Consider the following 13,675-nt stretch of genomic DNA (forward strand, 5'->3'; position numbering starts at 1 on the left):
TCAAATTTCGGATGGGAATTTTAGGGGGCCCCAAAACCCCAAAACCTACCAAATATATGTATACACCAATCACGACAATATGGGACTCAAATGAAAGGTATTAAAGATTAGAAAACGAATCTGATATCCAATTGTCGGACCAAATGTTTGGGGGACCAGCCCAACGCCCAAAATACCTCTAAATCGGACATATTTACCGACCATGGCAATATGAGACTCAAATGAAAGGAATTTGCGTAGAAAACGAATCTAAGATCCAAATGTGGGACCACGTTTCTGAGGTTCCACCCCTTCCCCAAACAGGACTTTTTTACTGACCATGGCTTAGATAAAAGGTATTTGAGTGTAGAATACGAATCTGCTATCCAGATGTGGGACCAAGTGTTTGGGGGACCGCCCATCCCCGAGATCATACCCCAAAGAAGACAATATTACGACCACAGCAATATGGGACTCAAATGAAAGGTCTTTGGAAGTAAAGCATGAATCTGATCTCAATGCTCGGGAAAAGTGTTTAAAACACCACCCAAATAGGACGTATTTATTGACCATTGCAATTAAGAGGGTTTTTGGAGTAGAACACGAATCTGATGTATATTTTTAAGGCCAAGTCACTGAGTGGCCGCCCCATCCCCCAAAACACTCCCCAAACCGGACATGTTTGTCGACAATGGAAAAATGGAGCTCAAACGAAGGGTATTTGGAAGTGGACCATGAATCTAACTTCAACATTAGGGACCAACTGCCTAGGGATCGTCCCACCACCATAACAACCTCCAAGTAGGGCGTTTTTGCTCACCAAGACAATTTGGTCTCAAAGAGAGTGGAGCTCGATATTCATAGTTTTTAGGGCCCATACCCCAAACCGGATATATTTGCTGGCTTTTTCAATAAGGGTTTATGTGGATGGTATTTGAGATTTGAAAACGAATTTGCTATCCAATTTTGAGGCCAATGGCAGTACGGGGTACAAATATATGAGAATAGAGCACGTTGTTGATATATTTTCAGGGCTTAGTGTTTGGGGGACCACCCCACTCCCCAAAACACCCCTCAATCGGGCATATTTACCGACCATGTCAATGTGGGGCTTAAATGAAAGGCAGAGCAAGAATTGATACCCACTTTCGGGACCAATTTTCTGGAGGGCTACCCCATTCCCAAAATACCCCACAAACAGCAATTTTTTACTGACCATCGCAATATGGTGCTCAAATAAAGGTATTTGAGATAAGAAAACGAATTGCACAATTCGCATCGTTTGGATGCCGGGCCATTATGGAGTAAGGGGAAATGAAAGGGCAAACGATTTGGCGGTGAAGGCCAGAGGACTGCCGTCAATAAACTTGGTTAACCCGAAGCCTTTCGGGTCGACGCAGTCCGAGTTAAGTAAGTGGGCGACGAACGCACATGTAACACTGTAGAACAGCGAAGCGGTCGGTAGGACGCCGAAAATCCTAAAATGTGATCAGAATCATGAAAGACAAGGCTTTTACTGCAAGGAAGTTAATATCCGCAACCTTTTTCAAACAAACCTTATAAATGCTCTGTATAATGAAGAAATTTCGCCAAAATCATACAAACTCGAGCTTGATGCGTGAATGGGTTAATTAGCCTTTATTAACACCAGTCACATTCTGCGTCATGATATACACCACTCCAGTTGTAGACATTCCAACAGAACTCTGGAGAAAATTTTGAGCCAAAGCAAAAGCTTATTGTGTGGTTCCCCTTTATTTACATTGAAATTTGTTTATTTTTCACTGAAGCTTTTAAGAGAGCCCTTTGCTTGTCTCTCAAATATCGCTTACCAATATTTTGCCAAAGCTGTTGATCTGATCCGATACACATTCCCAACAACAAACACATGCATATCTAAAATGCCAATTTCGAAATTGGCTTAGTTTACCAGAATTTGAACTAGCCCTATTTATAGAAAATTTGATTTTTCATAGAAAAATTGATTTTCATAGAAAAATTGATTTTTCATAGAAAAATTGATTTTTCATAGAAAAATTGATTTTTCATAGAAAAATTAATTCTTCATAGAAAAATTGATTTTCATAGAAAAATTGATTTTTCATAGAAAAATTGATTTTTCATAGAAAAATTGATTTTTCATAGAAAAATTAATTCTTCATAGAAAAATTGATTTTTCATAGAAAAATTGATTTTTCATAGAAAAATTCAGTTTTCATAGAAAAATTGATTTTTCATAGAAAAATTCAGTTTTCATAGAAAAATTCAGTTTTCATAGAAAAATTAATTTTTCATAGAAAAATTAATTTTTCATAGCAAAATTGATTTTTCATAGAAAAATTGATTTCTCATCGAAAAATTCATGTTTCATAGAAAAATTCATTTTTCATAGAAAAATTTTTCTATGAAAAATTAATTTTTCATAGAAAAATTAATTTTTCATAGAAAAATTGATTTTTCATAGAAAAATTGATTTTTCATAGAAAAATTGATTTTTCATAGAAAAATTGATTTTTCATAAAAAAATTTATTTTTCATAGAAAAATTGATTTTTCATAGAAAATTTGATTTTTCATAGAAAAATTGATTTTTCATAGAAAAATTGATTTTTCATAGAAAAATTGATTTTTCATAGAAAAATTCAGTTTTCATAGAAAAATTCAGTTTTCATAGAAAAATTCAGTTTTCATAGAAAAATTCATTTTTCATAGAAAAATTCATTTTTCATAGAAAAATCCATTTTTCATAGAAAAATTGAGTTTTCATAGAAAAATTGATTTTTCATAGAAAAATTGATTTTTCATAGAAAAATTCATTTTTCATAGAAAAATTGATTTTTCATAGAAAAATTCATTTTTCATAGAAAAATTCATTTTTCATAGAAAAATTCATTTTTCATAGAAAAATTCATTTTTCATAGAAAAATCCATTTTTCATAGAAAAATTGAGTTTTCAAGAAAAATTCATTTTTCATAGAAAAATTTATTTTTCATAGAAAAATTGATTTTTTATAGAAAATTTTTCATAGAAAAATTCATTTTTCATAGAAAAATTGATTTTTCATAGAAAAATCCATTTTTCATAGAAAAATTGAGTTTTCAAGAAAAATTCATTTTTCATAGAAAAATTTATTTTTCATAGAAAAATTGATTTTTTATAGAAAATTTTTCATAGAAAAATTCATTTTTCATAGAAAAATTGATTTTTCATAGAAAAATTCATTTTTCATAGAAAAATTCATTTTTCATAGAAAAATTGATTTTTCATAGAAAAATTCAGTTTTCATAGAAAAATTCAGTTTTCATAGAAAAATTCAGTTTTCATAGAAAAATTCAGTTTTCATAGAAAAATTCATTTTTCATAGAAAAATTCATTTTTCATAGAAAAATCCATTTTTCATAGAAAAATTGAGTTTTCATAGAAAAATTGATTTTTCATAGAAAAATTGATTTTTCATAGAAAAATTCATTTTTCATAGAAAAATTGATTTTTCATAGAAAAATTCATTTTTCATAGAAAAATTCATTTTTCATAGAAAAATTCATTTTTCATAGAAAAATTCATTTTTCATAGAAAAATTCATTTTTCATAGAAAAATCCATTTTTCATAGAAAAATTGAGTTTTCAAGAAAAATTCATTTTTCATAGAAAAATTTATTTTTCATAGAAAAATTGATTTTTTATAGAAAATTTTTCATAGAAAAATTCATTTTTCATAGAAAAAATCCATTTTTCATAGAAAAATTAATTTTTCATAGAAAAATTAATTTTTCATAGAAAAATTCATTTTTCATAGAAAAATTCATTTTTTATAGAAAAATTCATTTTTCATAGAAAAATTGATTTTTCACAGAAAAATTGATTTTTCATAGAAAAATTGATTTTTCATAGAAAAATTCATTTTTTATAGAAAAATTGATTTTTCATAGAAAAATTCATTTTTTATAGAAAAATTGATTTTTCATAGAAAAATTCATTTTCATAGAAAAATTCACAGAAAAATTAATTTTTCATAGAAAAATTCATTTTTCATAGAAAAATTCATTTTTCATAGAAAAATTCATTTTTCTATGATTTTTCTTTGAAAAAATAATTTTTCATAGAAAAATTGATTTTTCATAGAAAAATTCATTTTTCATAGAAAATTTCATTTGCATAGAAAAATTAATTTTTTAAAAAAAAATAAAAATTCATTTTTCATAAAAAAATTCATTTTTCATAGAAAAATTGATTTTTCATAGAAAAATTCATTTTTCATAGAAAAATTCATTTTTCATAGAAAAATTCATTTTTCATAGAAAAATTCATTTTTGATAGGAAAATTCATTTTTCATGGAAAACCTTTTCAGAGAAAATCCTCTTATCTATACTTGATAACGTAAAAATTGTCATCGAAAATTGCATATTTATTAAACTTGAATTTAAAATTCAATTTCATTTCCCCATAAATAGGGGTATACAAAATTCTTCTAGTGTGTCGTGGTTGAAAAAACCCTTCTCTTCAAAATTGAAGTGGATAGACAATCATCTCACTCCCAACAAATGGATTAGTTTTGCTAAAGCTTTTCAAACGGTCAGTATTCAGTTCGGCAGCACAGCGACACTCTAAAATCGCAATCATTCTTCATTCGGCATTTTTTTTAGATAAAGGTGCAACCAAAAACAAAAGTAGATAGAAATTTTGCCCACAGTTAACAATGTCACCAAATGGAATCGTACGTATACCGCCTTTGGTAGTGGGAGTATCTATTTTGGATATTACCATGGCTATGGCAGAAAATCTGCCTTCGACAATGAATGGAGCCATGTATCATGGAAAATCAGCTCAATCGGCGGGAGGAGTGGGTCGCAATTTGGCCGAATCCATATGCAAAATCTATGGCAGCGTAAACTTCATATCCGTTATAGGACAAGATTGCTTGGGCGATATATTACTTAAGCTTATGCCCAAGGCCTTGGGCCATAATATCGAAAGGCTGCCTATGCACAGGACCTCATCTTGCACCGTGATCATTGACAAGGATGGGGATTGTAAACTTATTTTGGGCGACATGGAGATTCATGAGAAATTTCATCATAGCTACATCAGCAAGCGTCAAGAACTCTTAAATAAAGCACCTCTGGTCATAATCGATGGCAACTTACCCAGGGACACCATAGTCTATATTCTGGAGCAGGCTCGCTTGTTTAGAATACCGGTATTTTTTGAGCCCACCGACCTGAGAATTGCGGGAAGACCATTTCAGATTATACCCGGTAGTCTGACCCAACAGATACGCCTTATAACCCCCAATTATGCTGAACTTGATAATCTTGTTGCGGCAGTTTGTCCCGCGAAGCAACAAACCCGAGTCATTCCGGATTTTGACAGTTTTGAAAAGTTACTTGCTTCGGTGCAATCTTTATTGCATGTCATCCATGACAGATTTGATTGCATTGTGGTCACTTTGGGCCAACATGGAGTCGTTTTGTCCTTAAAGGCCTGCATTGATCCCTACAAGTGTGGCTTATTTTTAAACAACCGATATGTTTTAGGGCTAGTGGGCACAACCAAAAACGCCATTCATCGCATTATTTTTTTCCCTACTCCCTTTGTGGTTAAGCGGGTGGTCAATGTTTCTGGAGCTGGTGATAGCTTTGCAGGTGGCTTCATCTCTGGTCTGCTTAAGGAGTACACAGTGACTCAATCCATTGCTTTGGGTTTTATGGCAGCCTCAAAAGCGTTGCAAACTTCGGCAGCTGTACCCCATGAATTCTTCACGCCCGGCTATTTGGAGAGCCCTCTTTGGATGAAACGCATGAAGGCTTTGACAAAACCAGGAAATGCTAACGAAAAACAATTATCTTGAGTGTTGTTCGCATTGGGACACACACACACACACACACACACACTAAGTTTCTACAGAAAAACCATAAAGTTTGAGCTCATTTTAAGAAAGCTATGGAATCATATTCGCTATCGTTGACGTAAACATAAAAATTATAATATTGAATGTGAAGTTTTATTACTTAAGAAGGGTGAATCATTATTTTGTAGGTTGCCCAAAAAGTAATTGCGGATTTTTCATATAGTCGGCGTTGACAAATTTTTTCACAGCTTGTGACTCTGTAATTGCATTCTTTCTTCTGTCATTTATCAGCTGTTACTTTTAGCTTGCTTTAGAAAAAAGTGTAAAAAAAGTATATTTGATTAAAGTTCATTCTAAGTTTTATTAAAAATGCATTTACTTTCTATTAAAAAAACCCGCAATTACTTTTTGGGCAACCCAATAGTATGGAAAAAATTTAAAAATAATCCAAACATCAAAGCTAGTAGAACGCATTTTGAAAAAAAGTCGAGTCATTTACAAAAAAAAACACGATTTCAATAAATTATGATGAAATGAAACTAAAAAAAAACCGACAAAATTGTTTATAAAAAATTAAATTAAAAACAAGTACAGGCGTGCTAAGTTCGGCAGGGCCGAATTTTGGGAAGCCACCACCATGGATTCTGCTAAAATATGGGAACTATATCTAGTTATAGACCGAATCAGACCGTACTTGGCGAAGTTGCTGAGCGTCATAACAGAACACTATATGCAAAATTTCACCCAAATCTGATAAAAATCTCGGCTGATAAGGGCTCATGAAGTCAAATCGGGACATCGGGGTTTATGGGAGCTATATCATGTTCTTGACCGATTTGACCCGTACTTGGCGAAGTTGTTGAAAGTCATAACAGAACACCATGTACAAAATTTCTACCAAATCGGATGAAAATTGAGGCTTTCAGGCGCTCAAGAAGTCAAATCGGGAGATCGGTTTATACGGGAGCTATATCAGATTATAGACCGATTTGGACCGTGCTTGGCACAGTTGTTAGAAGTCATAACAAAACACCACACAAGCAAAATTTCAACAAATCGGACAACAATTGTGGCTTCCATGGGCTCAAAAAGTCAAATCGGGAGATCGGTTTATAAGGGAACTATATCCAAATCGAAACCGATATGGCCCATTTTGGGAAGCCCAACGACCTAAATCAATATTAAATGCAAAATTTCAAGCGGCTAGCTCTACGCGTTCAATCGCTATCGTAAATCGAATTAGAATTGCAAGACTTTCAAGAATATATATACTTTATGGGGTCCTAGATCGATATTTCGAGGTGTTACAAACGGAATGACTAGCTTAGTATACCCCCATCCTATGGTGGTGGGTGTAAAAATGAATCTGTGTTTGTTTGTCAGTTTGTTTGTTTTTTTCCGCATAGACTCAAAAACGGCTAAACCGATTACCTTGAAATTTTCACAGATTGTGTTGGTTGGTCAGAAGGGGGGCGGACCCTCCCCCTTGCCTCAAAAATACTACCCAAAAATAAAAGTGTACCGATCAGGACAGTATGCAACTCAAATGAAAGGTATTCAGGAGTAGAGTACGAATTTCATATTAAAAATTGGGTCCATGTAACTGGGTGGCCGCCCCAACCCCAAAACACCCTAAAATAGATTTATTGGACGAGCATGACAATATGGGACTCTAATGAACTGTATTCGGGAGTAGATTACGAATATAGTCAGGAAGAAGGGATAGACTTTATAATTTTTTGATAACGGAAGGGGGCGCACCCCACCCCCGTTACCCCAAAAACACCACCCAAATTCAAAAGTGAACCGATAAGAACAATATGGATATTAAATGAAAGGCATTGAAGTGTAGAATACGAAAATGGTATTAAAAATTGGGTTCAAGTACCAAGGAAGTCGCCCCAATATCAATATGGGTATCAAATGAAAGGTATTCCGTAGTAGATTACGAATCTGGCATACAAAATCAGATTAAAGAGTTGGGGGGTATCCCCCTCCCCTCCCCCCCCAAAAAAAAACGCCCAAAATGGGCATATAACCCATCATGACTATATGAGGCTGTGCTTGTTTGTTTCGTAGAATTAAAAACGATCGAACCGATTTTCAAAAAAATTTTCATAGATTACGTTGGTTTTTGCGGAAGGAAACATAGGTTATATAATTTTTAGATATCGGATGGTGGCGAAGCCTCCCTCTTAGCCCCAAATTGAACGTCCATATCAATATGGGTATCAAATGAAAGACATTGCAGACTACAAAACAAATGTCGTATTAAATTTTGGGTCCAAGTGCCCAGCGAGCCGCCCCCCAAAACCAAAACTTCTTTAAACCGATATATTCGACGTTCCTATCAATATGGGACTCAAGTGAAAAGTATTCGGCAGTAGATTACAAATACCAAATGGGCATATCAGCCGACCATGGCAATATGGGATTCAAATGATAGATGTTTGGGAATTGAAATCTGTTTTTTATGGGATTAAGACCCAAAATTAGAAGATCGATCTATATGACTATATCTGTATCTTATGTCTTATCTGATTCATATTTGTGTCGGATGACGGGAGGCTTAAAACAACTCACTGTTTCATATTTCAGAAAAATCGGGTAATAATTAAAGCTTTTATGGGCGTCAGACCCATAATCGGCATATCGGTCTATATGACAGTTATATCTAAATACAGTCCGATTTGAACCAATGTCTCAAATTTCAACCACATCGGGTAGTAAATGCATCTTTTATGGATTCCAGACCCTTATCCGTCAGATCGGTCTATGTGCCAAATACAATATATCTAAATAAAGTCCAATCTGATCCATATTTAGGTCGGATGTCGGGAGGCTTGAGACAACTCACTGTTTCAAATTTCAGCGAAATCGGGTAATAAATACATCTTTTATGGGTTTCAGACCCTTTATCGGCAGACCGGTCTATATGTCAGCTATATCTAAATTTAGTTCGATCTGAACCATATTTAGATCGGATGTCGAGAGGCTTAAGACAACTCACTGTTACAAATTTCAGCGAAATCGAGTAATAAATAAAGCATTTATGAGCTTCATACCCTGTATCGACAGATCGGTCTATATTGCAGCTTTATATAAATATAGCCCGATCTGATTCATATTTTTGTCCGATGTCGCAAGGCTTAAAACAACTCAGTTTCAAGTTTCAGCGAAATCGGATAAAAATAAAGCTTTTATGGCCGTCAGACCTTTAATCGGCATATCGGTCTATATGGCAGCTATATCTAAATATAGTCCGATCTAGAACTTAACCAGCATGCAGCAAAAAGACGTATCTGTGCCAAATTTCAGCTCAATATCTTGATTTTTGGAGGCTGTAGAGTGATTACAGCTGACGGACGGACAGACACACATACATCGTTGAATCGTCAAAGAATATTACGACGATCCGAAATATATTGGGTTGCCCAAAAAGTAATTGCGGATTTCTCATATAGTCGGCGTTAACAAATTTTTTCAACGGCTTGTGACTCTGTAATTGCATTCTTTCTTCTGTCAGTTATCAGCTGTTACTTTTAGCTTGCTTTAGAAAAAGTGTAAAAAAAGTATATTTGATTAAAGTTCATTCTAAGTTTTATTAAAAATGCATTTACTTTCTTTTAAAAAATCCGCAATTACTTTTTGGGCAATTCAATATATACTTTGTAGGCTACAGCACGCGTAACAACGGACTTATTAAGAGGTGAGTTCGAATAACATTTTATTTCACGTTCAGGATTGGTCAGTTGGCCGCTTAGATCGTGCAATGTAAAGCCCTTAGACTACAAAATTTTTGTGAGACTATGTTAAAGCTCATGTCTATACAGACAAGACAAGCAACCGTTATTGTTACAGCCAGAAAAAAATATCATACTAAAAGTGCTCATTTCCGTACTATTTTCGGGTGGTGCGCTAGGTTGCACTGCTACATGGGCAACGGTTTGTGGCCTGCGTGTTAATGCGGGAATTGGTCCTTGTTGTTGTTGTAGCAGTGTGTTGTGTTCTACCTTTCGTCATCTTGATTCTGTTGAATATCTTGACGCACTCCACCCTAGTCACAGAGTTCCTGGATCTAGATATTCAACAGAATCAAGCAGACGAAAGATAGAACATAACACACTGCAACAAGGACCAATTCAGTCTTTCCCGCAGTCACACCGCCGTCAGCAACCCATTGCCCATGTAGCAGTGCAGCCAAGCGCACCATCCGAAAATAGTACGAAAAAGAGCACATTTAGTATCAATTTTTTTCTGGGTGTAACGAAAAAAAACCAAACCAACTACCTTCTGGCAGACGCAGCAGTTTCAGATGTGTGTGCCGCTTGCTACCAGGCACCTGTTGATCTGTACACACCCCATCCTAGTGGCAAAGTTCCACACATTTCGTTCATTCGAAATGTGTGCTATCAAATCAACTTGCAAACCAAACCCGAAAACCAAAACAAAAGTCGATTACTTGATTTTATAATCAGTTATCGATATTTTTACGCCAAGTGTCGACTAAACGATAAGAGGAAAATCGATTTTGTAGTACCTTCCCTATTGTTTACTATTGTATTTTTAATTTTGTCTGTTTGAAAATTTTGTTGCTTGTTTCGATTTGTTATGAATATGAATACAAGAAAGGTTTGTTACTAAATTCTATAAAACTTGTGAAATTGTGTAAAGCGAAATGCTCTCTTTTCTCCTCTCTTAGAAAACATGGGTCAAATCCGTTTTTTCCCAACTGCCAGCTGAAACAAACAACAATACCACTGTGGCCAGTCCAAAGCCGCCAGATGATACAAGAAAAACGAGAAAATCTTCAAGGAACACCAATACAACATTAAGCGAAAAACCTGCCCCTGCAAAAATAGCGGATGTAGTCAATCTGGTGGAAAGTGATGAGGAAACACAACATAAAGATGCAGCAGTAGCATCATCTCTTCGATGTGTAATTCATGAAAATTGGATGGAAGTCTATGCACCGACAAAAAGTGAAGAATTGGCCATACATGCCAAAAAGATGCAAGAAGTTGAACAGTGGCTTAAGCATTGTGAAGTTATGAAGAAAAAGAAAAGACCAGCCCAACTATGTTTACTGACGGGGCCTTCTGGTTGTGGCAAAACTGCAGCTGTTCATGTTGTGGCCAAGGAAATGAAATACAGCATACAAGAATGGACAAATCCAGTGGATCAAGAGGTTATATATAATTTAGGAGATCAAATGTATGGTGAATCCAACTTTAAGAGTTCTCAAGTGGAAACGTTTAAAGCGTTCCTCTTTCAAGCTTCGCGTTATCGTTCCCTACTTGAGCTAACCGGAGGAGGAGATAAACGTCTATTGATCATTGAAGATTTTCCAAATTTTCTATTCAAGGAGTCGTCGACATTTGAGGAAATTCTTAAGTAAGTAAAATTTTTTATACTAAAAATTGGACTAACAACCAAAATTCGAATGTTGTGCCATTGATGCTCTTGCTTGACCTCACTATGGGACTAAAGTCATAACAATCGCCATAGCTCTCGACATCATGTCATATTCGTGCGATTCAATGTTGTTGTTGTTGAGCAGTGTGTTGTACACTGAGGCGGCAGCCCTTGCCGATGGAGAACTCCATCGGGTCAATCCGGTACGTACAACCGGCTGCCATGGGATTGAACGATTCAATGATCATGGCTTCGGCCCCACTTTTGTGACACGCTACTGCAAATTGTAACACAGCACATTCTGGTCCTTTCCAGGCCCAATTCCCTTGTTGCAGATGCAAATTTGCTCATGAACATTCCAATAAGGAACAGGGGCAAACGTCTCCCTTATCATTGAGTGTTGTCCGCTTCAAGTTTAAGCTCAATGATAAGTGGCCTACTTTTTATAGCCGCAGTGCAACAACTACAATATTTGTGGAGAAGTTTAACATGGCGTTCTGCGTCATAGGCGAACATGCTGACCTCTTCGCTACGGTGGCCTCCCAATTAGTTTCCCCATATCTCCATATTCTGATATACTAAATCTATCTCTATTCCCATCTTTTCAGTGAATATCTTATCTATGGCAAAGCTCCCTTGGTATTTATTGTTACTGATACCAAAAGACGAGGTCTAAATATTAGCTACAATCTCTTTACGGATGAATTGAAACAGAAATTCCTTATGACACACATAAGCTTAAATCCAGTGGCAACAACCTTAATGCAAAATGCTATGAAACGATTTTGTACAATAATGCGAAAGCCCCCCTACAATGAAATGTATCGTCCGCCTACAACAGAACTCATCGATTCGATTATTTTATCTGCCCAAGGTGATATACGTAATGCCCTAATTAATTTGCATTTTTCCTCGCTAAAAGGTGCACCACAATTGTTAACAAAACCAGTGGACCAAGTAGAATTATCTCAGGACAATAACAACAAGAGGACAACAAGAAAAAGAAAATGTCAAACTACACTAAAATCGGTGGGAAGAGACGAAACGGTGACAATGATGCATGCTCTGGGGAGAGTTTTCAATCCAAAATGTAAGTTTTTTCATAATTTTTTAGCTAAATTTTGTTGGGCATTGCATTTGAAAACCAACATTGAATTCCAATTTGCATTTATTGGCCTCATTTCCTTTGTTTTAGATACTGAATCGAATAAACTTCTACACTCTCCTGAAGATATAGCGCAAGCCTTTATTACGGAACCAAAGAAATTTACCGATTTTGTACACACCAATTATTTACATCATTTCCGTGACATTGATGCTGTGGTCGATGCCGCCAACGGTCTCAGTTTGTGTGACGTCATACTAACGGAGTACCGCGATGATGCCTTAGCCTTGACTGGCCTTAATCTTGGCATACGTAATGTAATGGTGGCAAACAAAAATCCAATTACCGGTTGGATGCCTGTTAAAGGACCCAAACGTATAAATCCCGACCATGCAAAAATTCCCACTGCAGGAGCAAAACTATTGCCAACCCACCATAATCTATCTAAAACCCTATATGCAATGGAATACAAAACATTTGTGAATATAGTTAATGCAAGACTTTAAAATTAGAAGTTACTTTAAAAACTATCTCGAGATATAAATAAATTATTGTGTCGGATTGTATGTGCTACCAAAACAAATGTAGCGTAATGATATCTATCTAGAGGGGCTAGTGCCTGAAAGAAAAATCAAGTAAAAGCGTGCTAATTTCGGCCGGGCCGAATATTATATACCCTCCACCATGGAACAAATTTGTCAAGTTCTTTGCCTGGTATCTCTCTATAGGCAAACAAAGAATAATGGATAAGAATTGCTATGCTTTTGGAGCTAAATCTTGGATATTGAAGAGCATATAGGAAGTTTTTGTGGCAAATTCCAGCCAAATCGAATTTTAGAACTGCGCCGCCCTATAGATGCCTCAAGTTGGGTTGCCCAAAAAGTAATAGCGGATTTTTTAAAAGAAAGTAAATGCATTTTTAATAAAACTTAGAATGAACTTTAATCAAATATACTTTTTTTCTAAAGCAGGCTAAAAGTAACAGCTGATAACTGACAGAAGAAAGAAAGCAATTACAGAGTCACAAGCCGTTGAAAAAATTTGTCAACGCCGACTATATGAAAAATCCGCAATTACTTTTTGGGCAACCCAATATAATCTGGAGATCGGTTTATATGGGAGCTATAGCAGTTAGTGAATCGATTTACCCACCATACCTGGCACATAACCATAACAAAACACCTCATGCAAAATTTCAGCGAAATCAAATAATAATTGCGCCCTCTAGAGGCTGAAGAATTCTAAATCCCATAAATGGCGGCCATACCAATGGTACAATCAATCCCATGGCAACCGGTTTTACGCACCGGATTGACCCGAACCCTCG

General features: G+C 35.3%; 2 protein-coding genes across 2 annotated transcripts; both read left to right on the forward strand.

The window, feature by feature from the left end:
* The first annotated feature begins 4,325 nt into the window (after window positions 1-4,325).
* Window positions 4,326-5,972, forward strand: LOC106095136 (pseudouridine kinase). The gene is made up of 2 exons (XM_013262379.2): window positions 4,326-4,552; window positions 4,624-5,972. Exon 2 carries the CDS (start codon window positions 4,677-4,679, stop codon window positions 5,826-5,828), a length of 1,152 nt encoding a protein of 383 aa, XP_013117833.2. The 5' UTR covers window positions 4,326-4,552; window positions 4,624-4,676; the 3' UTR covers window positions 5,829-5,972.
* Window positions 5,973-10,271: 4,299 nt separating this feature from the next.
* Window positions 10,272-12,931, forward strand: LOC106086893 (cell cycle checkpoint protein RAD17). Its single transcript, XM_013251716.2, has 4 exons — window positions 10,272-10,460; window positions 10,531-11,222; window positions 11,852-12,333; window positions 12,439-12,931. Exons 1-4 carry the CDS (start codon window positions 10,440-10,442, stop codon window positions 12,852-12,854), a joined length of 1,611 nt encoding a protein of 536 aa, XP_013107170.2. The 5' UTR covers window positions 10,272-10,439; the 3' UTR covers window positions 12,855-12,931.
* Window positions 12,932-13,675: the final 744 nt, after the last annotated feature.

Source organism: Stomoxys calcitrans, chromosome 4, assembly GCF_963082655.1.
Source record: "Stomoxys calcitrans chromosome 4, idStoCalc2.1, whole genome shotgun sequence".
In the NCBI taxonomy this organism is placed as follows: Eukaryota; Metazoa; Arthropoda; class Insecta; order Diptera; family Muscidae; genus Stomoxys; species Stomoxys calcitrans.

Coding starts and splice junctions, on each gene's coding strand:
- LOC106095136 (XM_013262379.2), top strand. CDS start 4,677: ATGTCACCAAATGGAATCGTACGTATACCGCCTTTGGTAGTGGGAGTA.
- LOC106086893 (XM_013251716.2), top strand. CDS start 10,440: ATGAATATGAATACAAGAAAG. Junction 10,461..10,530: donor TGAATATGAATACAAGAAAG/GTTTGTTACTAA, acceptor CTCCTCTCTTAG/AAAACATGGGTCAAATCCGT. Junction 11,223..11,851: donor ACATTTGAGGAAATTCTTAA/GTAAGTAAAATT, acceptor CCATCTTTTCAG/TGAATATCTTATCTATGGCA.